We start from the raw sequence: 22,273 nt of genomic DNA, 5'->3' as shown, positions 1-22,273 counted from the left end.
TCATAACTAGCTGACCCGGCAAACATTGTATTGCCATATACATAAAAAAATGTTAAGGGTGAACAACCCTTATCACTTAGGGGTATGAAAAATAGCTATCGAATCCAATGTGAAACATTCCAAAATCAACAACTACTTACGAATTAAAAATTAATTTAAAAAAAAACCTTTTTTCATGGACTAAATTGTGAATCTAAACCATTCTCAAGTCCCCTTGAACACACACAACAAATTTCACCAAAATCAGTCCAGTCGTTTAGGAGGAGTTCAGTGACATACACACGCACATAAGAAATATATATATAAAGATATTGAAGTTGGATTGGGCAACAATGAAACAACGCGAAAAGAAAGTATTTTTACATCATATCAAAGTTGTATAAGATGGAATTCTTATAGTTATCACACTAGGTAAACCGAAATTGAACTATTACGGTAATCATAAATTTAATGTGTTTGAACTCCTACAAATTGTACAAGATAAGAAAAATACTAACATTGGAAAATACAAAGTTATATATTTTTTACTTATTGCAAGGTCTTGATACCCGGATGAATCTTGACAGCATATCACTACTAAGTATTAATGTGACATCCGCAACACCTATTTCTACCTGAAGGTGGTAGAAGCCTTTGTGGTTCGACTCCGGCGGCACCACCGCCACATCAATTTCTACCTAATAACAGCAGTGTTAGGCGCTACTGTGTTCCGTTTTGAAGGGTGAAGTAAGGTTGATACTTTTTTGAGGCGTTCCAGCTTAGTCCTCAGGGGTAGCGGCGTATCTGTGGCCGACCTCAGGTGGGAATATCTAATGCTATCTGGGGCTTATTACAGATGTCCATGGGCGGCAATAGCCACTTACCATCAGGTGGATTGCATGTTCGTCTGCTACTCCTATATTATATAAAGAAATGTGACGTTGATGTAAAACAAAGAAACCCAGAACCAGTCAGCCGTAGAACATTGCTTGGTTAGCTGTGTTCGCTATTTCTACACGATTACGCTCGAGCGCAAACTGTTGAACATCTTCCACCTTACAGGAATTGCAGATCGAAGCATCGCCACTTTCACACACACTAACGTGGACTATTCTCGCTATATTTATCTGTTCTTGTACCGCATTGAGGGGACTACCTTACTTAATCATTCCTTTTGACAGAAAATTAGTTTTAACGTATTACGGAATACTTACTTATCCCATTGAAAAGAAATAAATGAGCTATAACTTGAAAGAGGACGGCTTCCAACGTAATAATTACTAATTGGAATTCGTATCAGTATCAAATATTCTTCCAATAAATCATTTTTTACTGATTGATTGGTAATACCTATAAGTTTTAATCAAATCATATTGAGGTAGCATGGTGTAATCAGGTCCAGGTCTTCCCTAGTTAAGGAAAAAGATCTGTACCCAGCAATGAGATTTAAAAAGTTGCAATCAGACGTTTAAAGAAGTTTATTAAAGTTAAAATTACATAAACCAATAATTCGAGGTCAATTCAGACACTATTTTGAATAGAACGTCTATGACCCTTAAATCATTTTATATTGTTATGAATATAATAGTTAATAATCTATTCCAACCCTTTAATTTAGGTAAGCCCTTTATTACTTACTCGTGAGCCACCTAACTTACCTAAAGTTAATTGCTAATCCTGTAACATTACAACAATTAAGTCAGACTCTAGTTGATTCTATTATACTCTAGTTGATTCTCTAGTTGATTCTATCATTTACGATTTGCCGACGGGTTTAATTCTCCATATAACTTAATATATAAATTATTGCGCTCCAATGTATTGAACAATGTATATTATATTTCATCTTAAATTAATTTTCACAAATCTACATTTAATTAATAAATGTAAGACATATTTTTTGTGCACATTTGTATGTACATATTAATTTGAAATAAATTCTTTTGAAAATTTTTAAAATATTTTGAAGGCGATCGAACCCTCTGTGGTTCGACTCCAAAGGCACCACCTTTATCTTCCTCATAACAGCAATGTTAAGCACCGCTGTGTTTTCGTTTGAAGGGTGTGGTAAAGGAGACTTATCAGAAGTGGTACATCCAATTTTCAGGGGTAGTGAGGAATTTGTGGTCGAGCTCAGGTAGGAATCTAATCTTATCTTGATTACAAACGTCTATTGGGCGGCAGTAGCCACACACCATTAGATGATCTGCATGCTTCTTTGCTACTATTGTATTGTGTACTAAAAAATAAATCTACCCTTATACATCTAGAAGTAATTAATAAGTGTAACACGTTGTAAGTTTTTGTTACAAGTAGCCCATATTTGTAGATCAAGATTTTCAAACCATATAAATAAAATTAGTTCTACGAAACTTATTGCGTGTATATATTCATGTGTGTAATAGACGTTTGTCCATGATTTATATGCTGTGTCTAGACGTAATGTACCTACTTTCAGTATATTTTACATGATATATGATTCTGTTATTTCCAGCCTCGGGTTTGATCTCATTTCATCTCGAGTTTGATATAACCTTACTTGACCCAATTCACAATTTTCAATAATAATAAATGTGAAATATGTTGAGTATGTGGGTATTTTCATTATTTTTGCATACAGTCGAAAATGATGGTGGGCAGGTAAAACAATTACAGGAAATTAGTACAATATTATTTGGTTTTTCATGTATTTTTTTGGGTTTCGTAAATAAAATATGTATGTACGCTTGTAGTGGTAAATTCAAAAATGTGGTGACATCGGCAATTATGTTATCATAGTTGACATTATAAAAACAAATAATAGCAAACACATTTTTTCGTAACTTAAAAATGAATATATGTATTTATAATTAAGTATTTAAATAAGGCATGTCATGTATATAATATAATTGTAAATAACTCACCTGGTCAGGAGCTTTTCATATCCCAACGATGTTAAACATTGGATCGAGAACTAGGTACAAATATCTATTTAAGTAATAGTCAACAGGTAACACAGATACGAGTAGTCAACAATAGTCAAAATATTTCAAAAGTACAACAACGCGGATACGTAGAGGGCCCGCAGCATCACGAGACGGTAACGAGAGTCGTCCGTAACAACAACACTAAGAGGAAGACTAAACCAAGCGTATTCAAAATACGTGAAATAAACAAGGCAGAGCGGAAGCGAAAAGTAGGCATCACAGGTATTCAACAGTCGTAAGAGTGAGAGAAAAATAATAATAAATAAATAAGAAAGTTTGAGCGAAAACGGCACGGAGTGGGAAAATCGCGCGCGACGTGACTCGAGCGAGTTCAAATATGATGTGCAAGTCTGTGATTCAACAAGTGGTTTGCGAAGGCGGGCGTCGCGGGCGTGCTTCGGAGGACCTCACGGCGGGAACGCTCGCCCGCCAGTGCCCGAGCTGGCATTCCCGCCTCACCGACCGCGCGCGTATGTGTGCGCAGGCCTTGCGCTACAGCCTTCACCGTTACCTGCGTCAGTGTGTGCGTCAGCGACCGTACAACAAATCTGTCCTTCGATGTGTTGCCTTTGTCCTTGTGTGCGAGCGTGACGCGCCTAGGGGTCTAGCGCACAGGTGAGCCCGGGCGGCCCCCAGCCAGCTCCCGTCCTATCTATATCGCTTTCACAATGGAATGGCTGGCTGAACATAAACTACCTGCGTGCTACATTAGTAGACGCATATGTACTTATAAGCTCGGGCATCACACTGTTGCGGTGTTTTTGTATAGAGAAGCTCATAATAATTATAGATTGGCAAAAGGTCCTCTCCTCTCCGGTGCCGCTCCTCTCACACGTAGTGTTCGCAAACTTTTGCGTGTTTTACGCAGCTTATATGAATGTTTATTTAGTAGGCTACTCCGAACTAATATCGCGCATACCTTACGTTACGATGAAGCTAATAATCTTTTATACGGAATTAGTTTACTATATTATACAACCGCGAGATAGTAATTAATTAAGTTGGAGCTTCATCAGCTGTGCTTTGTATGACAAATTTAATATAACATGATTAATAAGCACGTATGTACTAGTATATGATGACTATAATAACACTACTATGACCTGGCATTAAACTTAATAATTTGGTATTTGCATGAGTGATAATTTGATTTGCTCATAAATATATTATACTACATTATGTTGTTTGAGTGTTCATTTTTATATCTGGCGTGTAATATTGTATGTTAGGTATATATTTGTTGTCCCTGTAGTTCCAGGACTAGAATAGGGCTACGGTATCCCCTGCCTATCGTAAGAGGCGACTAAAAGGGGGCTTCCAAGGTTGCGGGCGGCAAGAGGGTGAGCTCAAACCGTCCAGTATGCTACCCCGGGAAAGACGGCGTTATGTGTGGTCCCATACCGTCGTAATCACCAGATGCTGTGGGAGGAGCGAACGCTCCCCCAGGGCAGAGCCGATCTGGGCATCGCGCTTGGAGAACTCTGGTTGTGTTCCGTCGGAGATCCCGGAGTTCTCCAACAGGCGTTGAGGACGGCCACCGGGGGGTTTTAGTGCGGTAAAAATCCCACATAACCCGGCGTCGCTCACACGTTGTCGGGAAACTTTTGAAGGTTTCCCCCTCGAAAAGAAAAAATAAAGTATATATTTGTAAATATTTCGTTTCATTTGTCATCGTTTTAAATATAATATTAGGTTTGTATTTTACCCGACTGCGGAGGGTAATGTTCTTCGAGACACATGTGTCCTATTGTTTGGCACACCCTGCAACCCAAGTGGCTTGACGGATTTCAACATACAAGATTCGTTGGACTTATCTAAATTGTAGGAGTATTTCCAGGTTTTGATCCTTATAAGCAATACTATCAGATAGTGGAATAATATAGAGGGTGTATTTTTTTTACAAAATGAACTCGTTCGATTCCCGGCTGGTGAAAAAGTTATTTTAAAAAAGTAATGACGCAGTTTTAGTTTTTATCAAAATCGGCCTCGTAACTCCTTTCAGAATTTTTCGCTAATCCTTATAGTTTCCGATTTGGCCCTGAAAGCCCGTTTGAAAAATTCGCCCTGTATAGATTTAGGAAATGCATCTATTCATTTCAAAACATCAAACTACCCACTCAACAATAAAAACTGGGTTTATGCGAGAACATGATATAGTGAAATAGCAAAGCGGATTACAGATTCAGCATAACGTGCGACGCTCGTCCCAGCTACGTGTTCTACGCCGTAGCCATTACACGTAGCAACACCGCACTAAGCTTGGTGATCACGACCTGTACCCTTACCAGGAGTTTTTACGTTTTGACAAATATGACTGTTTTGGTATTTGTTTACGTATTGGCCCACTGACACAATCCGCTAGGGGCGCTGATTGGAATTTGTATGTATAAAAACTCCTGGTAAGGGTACTGTTGTAGATAAATTGTTTTAGTTTTGTAAAATATACACATTTGTTTGTATGTACGAATAAAAATATTTTGTTAGGTTTTTTTCTAAAGGAGCAGTGATAGGATATCAGTGGTATTAATATATTTGATTGTTATAATTCACGCTGACTGTACATAAGGTAGATATATTGACAATATTTATTTTAAATTAATGGACGTTTACATATTACGGTCCTACTACAGGGCATGGTTTTTTAAGAGCTTAGTCCATAATCCCCCATGCTGGCAAAGCACGAATTTGTAGACATCACAATTCTTTGAGATCTTTTTTTAAAGAACGCTGAGGCATGTACGTGTCACGTGATATCGTTCTACACCCTTGAAGTAAGGAATAATTAATTTGTAATGCACACATAACTATCACAAAGGCGTCTGAGATTTGAACCTAGCACCCTGAATTAATAGGCCAAGTTGAGCCAACCAGTAGGTTTACAATTAATAATCTATAGGAAAGAACTAATAGATAAGAGTAATCTCTATGTTCATCAATTAGAGCGGTCTAAGCTCATAATCTTTGTTAACAAAGACCCGTTTTAATAAAAAAATACAGTCTATTTGAAGCGTATACCGCCGGGAATATACACGGATAAATCGCGTAACTCTTAAGTGGAATTACTTAGAAATAGTAACATTTTCTCCGCTAAGTACAGTAGGTCTCCGTTTTCTAGGAACAAGAAATGCTAGCTTATTAAGTTAATCCAGAGAAATAACGTTGCCGTCTTGTTTTGTAATATTAAAGTTATGAAGTATGTTTTTTAATATACATCCGCTTGCAAAAAAACTTATATTTGGAAAGCAATTACTTCAAACGAAGCCTATTACAAACAAATTTCCCTAAATTCAAAATACTTTTTACTTATTATTTGATTTCTTGAGTTTATAAATAGATATTTATTCTGAGATACCTTTATTGCTTTATTCACTTGTTTTACTTCCACATAATGCCAATAAAACCTTGTATTATTTGAAATATAGTTTAAAAAAACTAAATTACACGCTTTTTTTACAATTAAATATATATTTTTTTGTTGTTAATACAAATTTTCATTAAAAAAATTCTAAGTTATTTTTTTATTTTTTAGTTAAATTCCTTATTAAAGCGAGTTCTTTAGTTTATTTAATTATTATTTATTGTTTAATTTATACTGCTGTTCACATTAAGCATCCACAAAGCGTCATAATTATAAGGATGTATGTTGATCTTACACTCTCACAACTCACAAGATTTCAAAAACGAGAAACTCGACTGCATGACTAATCGCATACGCGTTAAAAAAATTGTGCCTCTACTGTGAATTTTAGAAATGTGTGTCCAGTGCCACCAATACGGGTCTAATCATGGTTCACTTTAAATTCGTTTAGTCGTTTGAGCTTTACCTATAGAGTGTGCTAAAAAATTGCGACCATATATATACAAGAATACATAAGTACAAGTACATACAGACGCCCCAAAACATTACTCTTCTTCTGTCGCATTCGGGTACCTAAATAGTGCATAAGTGTAAGAATCCCATATCTTAAGACTTAAGACTACAATAGCATAAAACATACTTGTAAATACTTTTCGCAGTATTTTTTTCTCGATGCGCGCGAGATAGAACTTTTTACATAATAAATACAAATGTTACATAATTTATCTACTTGAGACCGCTGGTACAATTTTTAATTAACAATATCACACTTTGCTGTGAATGTAATTCCTAAATTCCTAAATAATCCCGTATTATTCCCGCTAGACTGCCGCAACGTACGAACGCGACGTTTAATTTTTTTTTTCAAAAAAATAAAAGTATAAAAACAATACAACTTTCAGCATGATTTTTAATACGTAATCGACAGAAATAACTCGCCAATGTTTGAATGCCTTCCTTCGTATTGTCGAGTGTTATCGTGCAGTAAAAATCCTTCTATCTCTTGACCATAGAATTCCGTTTAACTGTTTGTTTTCGTTCAAGTAGTTCGTAAGTAATAACTCCATCTCAGTTTCAATATCTTTTACGGCCTAAGAAGCAAATAGAAAGAAGTGTTGAAGTTGAATATTTTTCTCAACTTGATGGCCCATTTTGATGATCTGAATATATAGTACCTTAGTTAAATAAAAAAATAATAGATCGAGAACAATTTGTCTTCTTTCACATTATTTATATATACAACATAGATTAGTATTTTTACTAAAAATCTTTTTATTTGTCAATAATTCAAAAAAAAGAACTTCATTCAATTTCAAGGCGGCGAAGTATCTTTACTAATCTATGTATACAATAAAACAGCCACAAACATCTTATGCCCCACAGAATATAAAAGAAAATAAAATGGCGGGAACTATAAATTCAAAAATCTTAGGTACAATCACTTACTAAACTCCCAATCTGAAATGGGTATAAAATAACATATATACTTCAATGTTAATTTTAAACTTTTTACACTTCTATTCAAACCGTACAACCTACCTAATACGTTAATTAAGTTAGGCCTTAGGTTATAGATAATTATGTTATAGGTAATAAAGCTACAATATTTACGTTTCTATTTGATTTTTTATTTACCTGTAAGACCTCGAAGAAGGATACAGAGTTGGTCAATGACAATATCTGTTACTAACCCAGCGATTTAACATGCTCTCCGTAGCATGGAAACCTGTTAGCCATTAGTGGTCAACCACACTGCTTAATATCAGGATAATTATATACACTGTAGGTGTGTGTAGGTGTAGGGAAGCTATAAGATTTAAATTCTAATTTAACACTATATGTATTTAGCATATAGTTTTTAGTGAAACAAAAATATTATCCGAATTATTATCCGCCAGACCGCTACATACAGGAGTTTATTGAATATAACTCCATCTAGAGGACTTTGTATAAGTTAATGCTAAATTGTTGCCAAGAAACCTCGTAAATGTTTTATTGTTATTAACTATTGTAGAACAAACATTAAAGCATAAATATTTATGAACTACATACAAGTTCGATAAATACAATGCATTTATAATCTTATAATGTCCTTATAATTCTTTTACAATATTTTTATTTCTAGAAACAGACACTACCATTGACAGTGACACAAATGCACCACATGGCATAAGCATTGACAAGTACAAACGTTCAATGATTTTGGCATTCATTAGGAGGGAGGGAGTGAATACTTTACTTGTCATTTTTGACACTACAGTGTTACCCAATTGAGGAAGCCTTGTAACTTGCTGGGTTACAGGCGATATAAGAACAGTATAATAAAGATATATTAAAAACAACATGTAATTGCTTAAGTCATAGATTAGTAAAGATTACTCACTCCTTACAAGAAAATGTAACTAGTTTTGACAATTGAAATTGTCACTATCATCTATTTTCGTGTTTGAAAAATATTAAATAAATGTAGTTTTCAGATCATTTACGAATGACACAATATTTCTCCGCACTTTTTCTTCGGTTTTGTGTCTTAACTGCGCGTGTCGGCATTGTGCCGCGTAAATTACACCATGACAGCCATTAAATGGGTGACAGAATTGTCAGCCGTTTAAGCCATTTAATGGCTTCCTTCAATTACAAGGCGGTGAGATATCTATACTATATTATCAATGTTTTATGTATAAATTACAGCAGAAGAACCCAAGTACATGAATTCACGACATTGGATTTTGTATTTCATTTTTTACTGATTCTTTTAATTTATTGATGAATCATTGTGATTTTAATTAAACTTACAGTTATATTAAGTATAGTCCGTGCCAAACCGCTCATCCACTCTGATTTCTGAAGTTGTTGCGCACAACTAAAAACATATATTCCATAGCAACAGTAAGGGGACATTAACTTAACGCAGCTATGTACCCGTGAGCGGGCAGCGGACGGGTGCCGGGAGGCCCCGCGTTGTCTTCGTACCGCTAATATCCACAATTTGTTATTCGACACGACTCGTTTCTATATTCGGAGCCGACTAGCAGTTTGGCGCGGACTATACTCAGTATATGATAAATATTATAGTATTTTGTGGTTACAACAGAAATAGAAAACGAAGTTGGCAACACTAAAAGAACTTAACTACACCGAGCCAGTGACAAGATTCACGTCAATAGTTCAAATTACTCATTCGTTTTAGTTCCACTCACGTTCCACTTCCAAAATATTCACTCAATCGGTTATTCCGCCAGTCTTTTCTTCTGTCATTCTACTAGTTCAGTCAGTCAATCAATCAAGTTTTAACAAATCAATTTCATTGTAGGCGATATTTTGTTGACAAATCAAAAGTGCGTTACCGGTGTCGCGATGGATAAATTAAAGCTTAATTGAAGTAAAGCATTTTCGACTCGATGTATTAAACCTACAGATTAAACTATATCGCGTAGCCCACTTTGTTGTGCGGACGTGTGTACGCCGAGCAGCGATCATACCACAAAAACTCGACAATAAAATGCCTTTTGTTAACATCAAGAAGCAATACTTAGCGCTCGGGATGTTGTTTTTCGTCGTATTATTTTTGTTTAACAGCAAACCCGCTTTTCAATGCCAGTTCACGCCTGAGGTTATTACTTATCATCCAACAATTTATGGAATAACGCCGACTTACGCGCGGTTGGCGCAAAAGGCTGATCTCACAAGGTAAGTAATTAATTCTGTCGTGTTACATCTGCCCTTGGTTATGTAGCAATTAACATTGATTTATTATTTGGCAATGGCTCCTAGGCGATGCGATTAATTGGTTAAACATATCTTGCCCAGTTGCTTTCAAATGTACGCGTAGAATCTATTAGCGTCGTAATATTATATCAATGTCAATGGATAATAAAATATAACCAACGATTTTGCTCTGAGTAACAATACAATAAGTATAAATTTTAAATAAACTAATATTTTTTTACAAAAACAATAGCCAGTCAGTAAACATAAAATACTATAAACTGTGTACTGTAAAGTGTACAATGTAAGTACTCAAAGTAAGCTAATGTTCAATTAAATGCAAAATTACAAGCTATCTATAGAAGACTGTAATTACAAATTGTAGTAGCAGTATTTAATATTAACTTTGGTCTAACTTACAATTACCAAGAGTAATAAATTATGTCATTTATCTGAAAAACACGGGTTCAAAGAGTGTAAAGAACATTTGGTTGAAAATTATATATTTTTTATATGTAATGTGATAAGGTTTAAATTGCTTTTGTGTGCTTAAATGTCCTTTACAGCCTTTTGTGCTGAATTACATAGTTATCATCATAGTGTTAAAAAAGTTTTTAGGTATCACTTTGTAAGTGATATGTGTAGTCACATTTATTGCTTACTATAATACTATCTTGTTTTTTGCTATTATACAGTTATCATATTACACGGTGTCTAGTTTAGACTGTGTTTTGGCAATCCAATTTGAAAATATATTGTCGTTGGAAAGGCTAAAAGTCTAACATGTAAAGGGGCCACTTTGCATGTTAGACTTTTAGACTTTCCAATGATGATATGATTTGTACAATGAACAAGGGTTTTATGCTGATGTAAACAGGTCTCTTTCTAAGAGGAAACTCACCTCGCTCTGAAGGATACTAATTTAATGATAATGAATTATTGATGTTGGCAGACATATAGTATATACAGATTATAATACTAAACTACATTTTACATGTTAAATCATTCCTAATAAAAATTCATGAACATGCATGAATGTTTTATGCATCTAAATTCATGATAGCGATATTATTCTGTACATAAACTAACTTGTATACTTTCATAAGATTCCTTGGTATTGCTTAACATGAAAGGTAAAAAATTATCAAGTTTTTGTAATTAATTTGATGTATCATTCATGTGAAATTGACTTTTAATACCATACTAATATTATAAAAACTCTGATAATGATAAAACAAATAAACATGTGTGAGGGCAAATCCATGTGTTACCAAAAATATAAATCCATGTGATTTATATTTGATGTAAGAGTGTGAGAGAAAGTTGGTTATTTAAATATTTTACTCTAATACTGAAATTCTTAATTATTTATGTCACTTTTATCACACATCTATCTAACTGTCATTTGTTGTAGAAGTTTAGAACTATTTGTGGGTCAACTCTGGACGCTCGCAACAGATTTATTTCTGTTTAATAAATAGAGTAAAACTACTGTGTTTAGGTTTGAAGGTAGTAAAGGTAGTTTGAAGGTAGTAACTTGAGGTTAATCCTCAGGCGTTGCAACCCAGTGGCCAACCTCAGGCAGAACTCCTACTGACCTGGCAAGAATATGGATGTCAATTAGGTGTAGTAGTAACTTACTGTTATGTTATGTTACTCCTGTATTATAAAAAATCATAACTCCTCATTTATGAGTATTTTTATCCCACAACTGCATAAAAATATCACATCTAAAAATCTAAGCTTTCGAATTGGGATAACAGAATTGAAAGAATTAATTTAATGAATTGTCACTGTTTTTAAAAACTTTACAGTATTTTTATGCCTTTTCTAGGTTGTCACAAACCCTGATGCTCGTGAAGAATTTTCACTGGATCATCATCGAAGATTCGGACACAAAAACCAAATTGGTTGCAAATTTGCTTAAGGAATCTACTCTCAAATATACTCATCTCAATGTGAAAACACATAAGTCAAAACATTCAACTGTAAGTATAATATAAAAAATTTTTTTTGTTGAATCCATTTGGATTTCATTTCTTCAAAGAATCGTGACATCTGTTTCCCTTTAAGAGCACAATGTGTACTGCAAATGTTATTCTAGCGTTTATAGTTGTATTGTTTGTTTTTGCTTCACTGAAATTCAAATTAAAATAATCTAAATGCACATGCTTTGTAAATGAAAATCGACAAAAAGTTGTTTTTTTTTCCTCGTGTAATCTTGTTACATTATGGTATGCACTTGTAATAAGTTAGTTTTATCGCAATTATTATTATATCGGTATAAGATACGTGTTTTCAAATTGAAATTGTATTTTACACATTTTGAAGACCAAAATATATTTTGTCATTGTGAAATGAACTTACAATTATTGATTTATTTTAGTACTTCCAGGAAGTAAGATAAAACTGAAAGATAATGGCTACAATAAACTAACCATATAAAAGAAAGTCGTGTTAGTTACTCCACTTATAACTCAAGAACGGCTGAACCGATTTGGCTGAAAATTGGTGGAGAGGTAGCTTAGAACCAGGAGACGGACATAGGATACTTTTTATCCCGTTCGACCGCGTTTCCTTGAAGTCATTTTATAACTCAAGAACGGTTGAACCGATTTAGCTGAAAATTGGTAAAGAGGTAGATTAGATCCAGAAAACGGACATAGGATACTTTTTATCCCGTTCGACCGCGTTTTCGTGAAGCATTTTATAACTCAACAACGGCTGAACCAATTTGACTGAAAATTGGTGGAGAGGTAGCTTAGAACCAGGAGACGGACATAGGATACTTTTTATCCTGTTCGACCGCGTTTCCGTGAATAAATAAGAGTTGAAAGTTTGTATTAAAGTCCCCCAGTTTTGATGCAAATCTATATGAAAATTGGTATTTGATAGGATTTCGATAGAAAGTAATTAAATATCTATTTTACGATATTTGCAAAATCAACCCTTAAGTTGGTTAAGTAGGGGTTGGAATTTTATATTAAAATCCGTTAATTTGGAAGCAAAAACTGTAAAAATTTGCATTTGGCTTTAGAAGACACTTCGTTTAGAAATCGGCAGATTTTGAAGCAAAGTCTATGAAAATTGGAATTTAGCTTTTTGATTCAAAATAATAGAACACATTTTTCACCGTTTTTGGAAAATCAACCTTTAGGGTCGTTTAATCGGGTATGGAACTTTAATTTAATATCCGTTAATTTGGAGCACTAAGAAAATTATCATAAGACATAATGAAGCATCTGAGTCACTGTTTGTTTTTTTAGATCAACCCTTAAGACTGTTATAAATCGCCTTTCTATTTACACACCTGTTTCAGCATTTTTAGCTATTCAACAACCCGATTAGAGTACTATAAGTAAATAAACTTTCTTTAAAAAAAACCGTTATTGAAGTTATAGGTACTTCTTTTCGCGTGTTTGTAAAAAAAATAACAAAAAATACAACCGACTTCTATGTCACTACAAAGTAAAAAATAATTCGAACGAAATATATTGAGCGCCGACTTCAGAAATATGTACTAAACCAACATTTATTTGAATAATTTTTTACTATGTAGTGACATAGAAGTCGGTTGTATTTTTGTTAAATTTTTTTTTACCCTTTTTAGTGATGACATAATAACATTTATATTAATACAATATAAAATTGTATAAACGTGATCATGAATTAAGGTACGGTCTGAATTTACATTGATTGGAACCGCCCGCTCGCAGGGCGCTGCCGCGCCCTGCCCGCTTAGTTTTATATTGTCTTATGTGTTCCAACCTAACCTAACTAAATAGTCAATGATTTGAAATTTCATTAGAACCTCCTACACCAAATATCTTCAAACACGACTCAATTATTCCCATCGGTTGAGGAGTTACATATTTTGTCTCCGAGCCACATTATCAGACCCTTAAATAGTCAATGATGAACTGACTTTGCAATTTCGTTAGAACTTACACCAAATATCTTCAAACACAACTCAAATATCCCCATCGGTTGAGGAGTTACATATTTTGTCTCCGAGCCACATTATCAGACCCTTAAATAGTCAATGATGAACTGACTTTGTAATTTCATTAGAACCTACAATAAAAAATAACACAATAAAAAAATAATTATTAAAATCGGTTCACTAACGGCGGAGTAATTCGTGTACATACATAAAAAAAAGATACCGGCCGAATTGATAACTACCTCCTTTTTGAAGTCGGTAAAAAAATAACAGAGTGCAGGGAGGTAGAGTGAATTTTATTTAATTGTATTTTTTATTTTCCTGTTCTCCTGTGGCCATTTCCTAATATTTACCAGTAGTTTATGGACATAATACATAAATTACACGAGTGAAACCACGAGGTACAGATAGTCACTCATAATTAGGTGGTACGAAGTTCACCGGGTCATCTAGTTAAATATATTACAATAAGCCCTAAGTTGAAACGATTCTCTTAATTGAATTATATTGTAACTATGATAACAAAGAAAGTTGTTACCATATGTAACATAATTATGTTTTAGTGTTATGTTGTTACTATGCATATATCATCATCATACTGCTGGGCACGGATCTCCCCTCAGAATGAGAAGGATTAGGCCATAGACCACCGTGCTGGCCAAGGGCGTATTGGTAGCCTTCACATACAATCGAGATTTTTTTTATATAAATCTCTCAGGTATTCGGGTTTCCTCACGATGTTTTCCTTCACCGTTTAAGCAAGTTTATCACTTATAATTAATTTCTAATACGCATATAACTTTTAAATCAGAGGTGCGTGCCTTGGATTTGAACCTTGGACTCCTTGATCGACAGGCCAAGTTTCTTAACCACTAGGCTACCACTGATTTACTATTACTACTACTATGCATATATGGGATATTAAATTTGTGCTGTTTCAGGTGATGGATATCAATATATGTATTTTTAGAACAGCTACATTCAACACTAGTTGGTATTGTGTATGTTCAACAATTTTGAAATATTTTGAGCTTTCCTTCTTTCCGTTACCTTCTGCAATCTTTGCAACTATAACAATATAAACTAAAATAATAAATATATGTTTTGTGGTCCGTTTTTATATTCAATTGATATAAATTACTAATTCCTTTGGTTTGTTTTTACATAACAATATTATATTTCTTTTATTTGCATTTATGTACCTATATTTATTGTTACTATTTTATATATATATATATATATATACGACATAATGTTGACTATTACTGTATAAGCAAACTATTTGAATAACATGTTTCTGTATATTGTTTATGCATATGTTAATCTGTCTTTGTATAACTATAATTGTTTTATTGTTAGACTATTGAACTTATGTCTAGGTACTAAAAATAATTAGGGTAATCAGAGGAAATAGGTAATATCGATTTACTATTTAGCCCGTTGAATAGCATAAGTCACCTCTACCGTTTTAACATGGGAATTAAGTTACATCACTATACTGAATAATTAATTATTCTTTTCAAACTAATTTTTATTATGAGAAAAGAAACAATTTGTTTCGTACATTTTTGGGATCTTTTGTGTGATATTAAACCTAATCTATAAATCATGACAAACAGCTGTTACAAATAAAATATTGATGTTTTCAGGCCTCTGGAGTGGAGCAACGGAATGTGGCACTGAATTGGCTTCGTGAACACTTACTCAAGATCGCAGACAGGAGAGGTGTTGTCTACTTCATGGACGATGATAATACATATTCGCTGAAAGTTTTTGAAGAGGTATGTTCCTTACTTATTAACTAAAAATTTGGTAGGATCCTTTGCAGTTTTAGTTATCCACACTATATTTACTTGTAGCATAAATCAGTTTTTGCGTTTCGGTGGAATAATTTGGATGCAGGATTACTTACATATGAATCAACCATCTTAGTTCTCAGTAGTGATGACTCATCTGTAATCAACTTCAGGTAGAAGCCTTATTCTATATGTAGTTGTTTACACATATCTGTTGACACCAATGAACACTTGCCATCAGATGGACTGCATAACAATTTGCTACTTTAATCTTATAAGAAAAACCCAATAGGATAGGAGTATCTGATCTACAATGTTTACTATATTGTTGTTGTAATACAGTAGGACTACATTTTAAATATTCTAGGGTAACACTCAATCTAACGCTGTTCACAATAAGTTATCATAAACTATATACAATCACTATTGAAAAAACCTTATCTTCAGATATTAATGTATTTTATTTGATTTATGTATAAATTAATTATAATTATAAATAAACCCTGTTTAAAACAAATTTGTTCCCATAAAATAATTATCTTTATTTGTCTTTATCTTTAATTATCTTTATTTATATACCAAAAGTAATAATAATAGAACGATTTAAATAATACTTTCTTGCTTTCGTTTTTGAAAAATATTTGATACATGCTATTTGTAAAAAAGCTATCTAATTGAATATAAGAACTAAACTAATCACATAAGCTATTAAAAATCCTTCCAGGACAAATTATATTTAACTGTTTAAAAAGATATTCAGATAGTTTTCCTAATTTAGCACAATTTTAATCAAAAGTATTAAATTAAAATTCTCATTTTCAGAGTAAAAGGTAAGTTATCACAAAAATATTCACATCACATTTGGACATATTTATGCAAAACGGATCCAACCCACAAAAACCGTTTTTTTTAGTTACTATCACAAACACTCCACATCAACTTTCTTATATGCAAAAAATATTCAAGCTGCATGGTGCAATAATATACCAATATATCATTTTTAATATACCAATTGTACTAAAAGACCTATTTTCTCAAAAGTTAGTTTCTGTGTTTGGATCTATTTTGTATAACTACGTCCATTTATGAGCAGTTAAATAGTTATGCGGTTGCTATTTGTTTATTTATCAACAAATAAAACAATTACTGCAGGTTGTTTGTATTACTGTATACTGTAAACAAGACATTCTTGATTATTTAAACTGTTATCGTCACCGATGTTTGGTTTTGTTTTTATAAATTTAGTAATTAGTAAGCACTGACTTATTATTGTCGTGCAAGATAAGGACACGCTACAATTCTGGTCCATCCTTCATAGTGTGTTGTTATAAATGAGTAGGTTTGAAAAGTAGGAATCAAAGTCCAATCCATTCATCCAATATCAAGTTTTGACTAAATGATCAGAATTATTTTATTTGATTTTCTAACACATAATTATTCAGAAATAATTTGGAATGTATACGCTTAAGATATTTTTCTGGCATTAAAACTGTATTATAAAATATTTATTGGCAATTTGTATGCCTAGTATTACAGAAATTAATGCAAGGATAGGCGTTTAACTTTTTATTCACTCATACAAGTTAAATAAAACACAAATCTCGCAATGCTTCCTACACAGTACTTTTAAAGCCTTTTTTTACTAAAATAACAATAAAACACAAGTGCACATTCAAGGGTTATTTCATTTATTAAGCATTAACTAAGCCATATTTGCATTTTTTTTAAATTAATTGAATTCTAGATATTAACTCTTGATAATATATTTAATATTGTTTTTCAGATATGTATCAACTAGGCCATATTTGAAAATTGATTGAATTCGAGATATCAACTCTTACTATTAATATGCTTATTATTGTTTTTCAGATGAGGAAGATCCAGAAAGTAGGTGTATGGCCAGTGGGTATCGTGGGTGGTATGCGAGTGGAGATGCCGCTAGTGACGGACGGGAAGGTGTCAGGCTACAACGCCGTCTGGAAGCCCTTCAGACCCTTCCCCATAGACATGGCTGGTTTCGCCATCAACGCCACGTTATTCATCGACCATCCTGAAGCTAAGTTCTCTAGGAAGGTGCAGTCTGGGTTTCAGGTTAGTTGAGTTTTTAAAATATACAGGGACAATTTTTCAAATGGCCTTCAGGGGTAAGTGCGAAACTATAAGAAATAGCAAAAGATGCTGAAAAAGTTATATTTTTCCGAGGCGTTTCAACGTAGTCCTCGGGGGTAGCAGCGCATCTGTGGCCGATCTCAGGTATGATCTCAGGTATATCTAATTCTATCTGGGGTTGATTACAGATGTCCATGTGCAGCAGTAGCCACTTACCATTCGGTGGACTGCATGCTCGTCTGCTACTCCTATATTATAAAAAAAGTTACGAGGCCGATTTTGATAAAAACTAAAACTGCAACTGTTCATTATATTATATTTCCAAGTAACGCTTAATCTGCCAGATATTATATTTAAAGTATTTGACACAAATTATCGCGAACATTAGACACTTCCTGTAATAATGATTTGTCCCCGTTTTAAACTCTCCGGCCTAAGGTCACAGTGATAATACGATAAAACATTCACTGTTGTGCTTTCACTTGTATAATAATTCCCGCGCTGATTAAGGGTCATATGACCGTTAGAGAAGTATAGATGCCTATTTTTTATGCGTGTTAGAGACTGGTCTCCTCCAGCTGCTTCCAAATAGGACTCCGTGAAACATTTAAGATATAGAATGTCTAATTTTGATAAAAATATTAGGATTAAACCATAGACCCCAAAACTCTTTATTTTATACAATTCTGTCTATAATGAAAACCGAGATTATACTGTACTTATATCGTCAACAAATATTTCTCAGGGTTTATAATAATAAGGTTCTAAAAATGTACCTTTGAACTAATAATTATTTTAATATAAATTTCAGGAAAGCGAAATCCTCAAGTACTTCACAACCAGAGACGAATTAGAGCCGCTAGCTGAGAATTGCACCAAAGTGTATGTATGGCACACACGGACTCAAAAACCATCAATACTCAACCCTAAGAAGCTCAAGCATCCGCCCATACCCGACGACCATATTGAGGTTTGATCTGACAATATGAGAAATCAATATTAATTTCTCGCGTCTTTAAAGTGATAAGGCATAAATACATATTATTGTGTAATAATATGCAAAAGGATGTCATTCCATGGCGTTGTAATAACGCAATTCATGACTATTTGTATCAAACTTTGGTTTGACAATATGAGAAATGAATGATTCGTTTCTAAAGCAATGTACGCTCAATGTTTGTCAACTATTGAGTGAACGAAAGTATAAAGTGATAAAACTTGTACGTAAAGACTTGATATACAATGGAAAGGAATGATTATGCCAAACTTTATTTTGACAATATGAGAAATGTAGGTAATTACCATGATTTATAATAATGCAGCTCGTGTAATAAACATATTTATGCATACTATTGTATACATTCAAAGTATTTGCTATTTAAAGTCATATTTATTATAATATTTTACGAACAAATAATTATGAGTTAATATGTAAACGAAATTAGAAAATTGTAATTTGTATTAAATATCTATGATGGTATTAAGATGATATTTGTTTCGATATTGCAGATAAGGTAATGAACAAATAGTATTGATAGAAGCATTTATTATTTCTGTCACATATAAGTTTTTATTATTAAGTTATAATTGAAAATATTAATAATTTATCATTTGCCACACTCATTAAAAGCTGTCGAACTTTAGTGATATATGGATAGAGTCCGCCATTTTGAAAAAAAAAAGGAATTTTACGGCTAGGGAGGATATAGTTATCGCCAAACTGTTAGTCCACTTTGAAGTTGTTGCGAGTAGGTTTAGTAATACAATTTGCTATAGTGACGCGACTCATTTCTATACTCAGAGCGGACTAGCAGTTTTACGCAAACTATACATGTGTCAATGACGGTGTACATTATTATAATCAACAAGATGTATCAGTCGGTAAAGTCGTTGATTACAGTAAAATAATCCATGTGTTGTAAGTTTCTTACTTTCTGACATATTTGAATACAAAACCTTAGAAACATCAAGATTTGAAATTGTTTTCTCGTTAAAAGTATGTCAAAGAACTCAACTTACGATATTTAATTTCATTTCTGCTTGTTTGTATTATAATTGATTGCTCTGTCGATTGATACATAACTTGTTATCACTTTCCGCCGAAAGTAGTTATTCAAAATGGCGGACATATATGTATGTCATAGAAAAATGTTTGATGCCTTTTTATGTTTCAAATAGAGCTTAATATTTAGGAATACTGCAACTACACACCTACTTTGTATTATATTCATGAAATTAATTTATTATTTGAATATCTAAATCATATTCTAAGCTATAAAAATTCGGCCTTTAGCGGATACTAGTGTGTAATCCGTACTAAATTTGCGGTTATCGCAAAGTTAGTGTTCAGTATAATCTGAAATATTAATATTTAAATGTAAGTGAGTTAAACTGAGGTTATATAGCCGTAGATTTTTCTAGTAATTAGTAATATTTAAATACACTTCATAACCAAAATATATACCCGCAGCTCATAAGTGTAGAAGAGGCTATTCCTCAAAAATATTCTTAAGTAATCAAAAATTTAGTTAATTCAGGTTCTATGTCACAAATTAGCATAATATTTTTTTATTATGTATCCTTTTTTATTTATAATTTTCCCCTGAATTTATTTATTTAAGCTAATTTTAAAATCAAATAGTGACTAGTAACAAGATGAACGACGATTAAATATTTGACATTCTCATGTATTAAAACGTCCACCTTTTGCGATAATGTAATATTGTTCAGGACTTTTTACTCTTTTAAATCGCATGTAGTAGGAATGTAGTACTCATATGGGTCAGTCAGGACTTTAATAAATTGTAGACAGAGAATTAATAAATTCTGTATGCAATGCAAAAAAGGATATGCACATTTAAAAAAAAGTAGGAACAATTTATATGTGTTTGAGCGCATTTTTAGAAATATGAATATACCTCCCAGTGTTATTTACATATACATGATTATTGTGCTAAAATTTAAGGTAAAATTCGATTTTATTCGGTTCAGTGGTACTACCGTCATACCGATTTCAAAATAATAGCTGCTATTTTTGATTTATCATAAGTAGTCCAGTCACAACAACTTAACCAGTACTCCATTACTTTTCGTTGGAACTGACTTTAGTCTTATTAAGAAGTAACTGTTAATTATTTTAGAACTCTGAGATCAAACTAAGCTAAGCTAGCCATTGCAAAGTATTCTAGTTTTTTTTTCTATTCTGGTGTGTATTAGTGGTATAGAATTATACAATAGAACAATTAATATTATTGCACCTTTTCACACTAGCCATTTTTAGGTGTCAGATTTACTGTAAACAAATTTACTAATGAAAAATGACGATTTTAATTTAAATTATATTGTTTGCACATTGTGTTCATTTTCCGTTATAATCTATCCGATGTTTTGCCTACCAAAGATCGACATTGGATATTTTTTTCATAATAAACATTGTAAATTTTTGATCTTTTGTAGATTAAATCAAATTGATTTTATAAATCTTTCACACTAGCCATTTTTAGGTGTCAGTTTTACTGTAACCAAATTTACTAATGAGAAATGACGATTTATGTATTTTAATTTGAATTATAGTCATTGTGCTCATTTACCGTTATTAATAATCTATCCGATGTTTTGCCTACGAAAGATCGACATTGGACAATTTCTTCATAATGAAACATTGTAAAATTTTGATCTTTTGTAGATTATGGAATTGATTTGTAAATCTTTATTAAGTCATTCAATGCTTTCAGTCAATTTTGTTAGTTATTTTACGTCTTTATTTATATTATTTCAGAAAATTATTAATCATTTATGAAAATTATCGTTTATATTTTAAGACTTTTTTTATAAGTTTCATTTGTCTGTTTTGAACATTTTGCACTTAAAACAAACAAGTGAAAAAAATATTTTTGATTTCGCAATTCCTATTTATTTTATGTTAGTCCTAAATTATAAGTTGAAACTAAATAGTTTATTTACAGGAACATTCTAGTTAAGTCATTTAACACATCGTCATCTACACTTTAAAACTGTAAATATATATTGACTTAGCACATTTATTAGTTATTATTATTTAGTATTGATTATGTTTTAGATTATTTACGAGATACAACATACCTTATGTTACTCCCCATGATGACTAATACGTATGAAGTTGAAAATATCCTTTGAACTAGTTCAGTAGCTTTCATGATTAACATAAACAGACATACGGATTAGAAAAATGCTATTTCATATTTTGGAAAATCATCAATTAAATAGAAAATAAAAAAAATACCATATATGTACTACAATTTTGTTTATTTGTATTAATTTATTATGTCATGACATTCTAGGATCGCGTTTAAGATTAGCTTTTTAGAAATAATCTAAATCGAGCTTAAAAATGCGTAGATGTAATTTTGATCGCAATTTCACTAGCTAAACATAG

The 22,273-nt window shown here is 32.6% G+C and overlaps 1 protein-coding gene across 2 annotated transcripts; it reads left to right on the top strand.

Annotated features, from left to right (window-relative positions):
* Positions 1-9,562: 9,562 nt before the first annotated feature.
* Positions 9,563-21,544, top strand: GlcAT-I (Glucuronyltransferase I). 2 transcript variants are annotated; one of them, XR_012102486.1, is made up of 6 exons: positions 9,563-9,993; positions 11,846-11,999; positions 15,604-15,735; positions 17,620-17,841; positions 18,671-21,139; positions 21,363-21,544. XR_012102486.1 is itself a non-coding variant. In XM_073075121.1 (5 exons), the coding sequence occupies exons 1-5, from the start codon at positions 9,806-9,808 to the stop codon at positions 18,833-18,835; spliced, it is 861 nt and encodes a 286-aa protein (XP_072931222.1). In that variant the 5' UTR covers positions 9,563-9,805; the 3' UTR covers positions 18,836-21,177. The 2 variants fall into 2 exon arrangements, 1 of the variants encoding a protein (XP_072931222.1); XM_073075121.1 differs by lacking the exon at positions 21,363-21,544 and having other exon boundaries at positions 18,671-21,177.
* Positions 21,545-22,273: the final 729 nt, after the last annotated feature.

The sequence above is a fragment of the Epargyreus clarus genome, unplaced genomic scaffold (assembly GCF_041222505.1).
Source record: "Epargyreus clarus isolate Ecla_fem2 unplaced genomic scaffold, WU_Ecla_fem_2.2 ptg000001l, whole genome shotgun sequence".
Lineage (NCBI taxonomy): Eukaryota > Metazoa > Arthropoda > Insecta > Lepidoptera > Hesperiidae > Epargyreus > Epargyreus clarus.
The sequence above is the reverse complement of the archived record's forward strand: the minus strand, read 5'-3'. Positions and strand labels throughout refer to the sequence as shown.

Excerpts from the sequence above, each read along its gene's own strand:
- GlcAT-I (XM_073075121.1), top strand. The coding sequence starts at position 9,806 with ATGCCTTTTGTTAACATCAAGAAGCAATACTTAGCGCTCGGGATGTTG. Across the intron at positions 12,000-15,603 it reads ATAAGTCAAAACATTCAACT|GCCTCTGGAGTGGAGCAACG; the intron begins GTAAGTATAATA and ends TGATGTTTTCAG. Across the intron at positions 17,842-18,670 it reads AGGTGCAGTCTGGGTTTCAG|GAAAGCGAAATCCTCAAGTA; the intron begins GTTAGTTGAGTT and ends TATAAATTTCAG.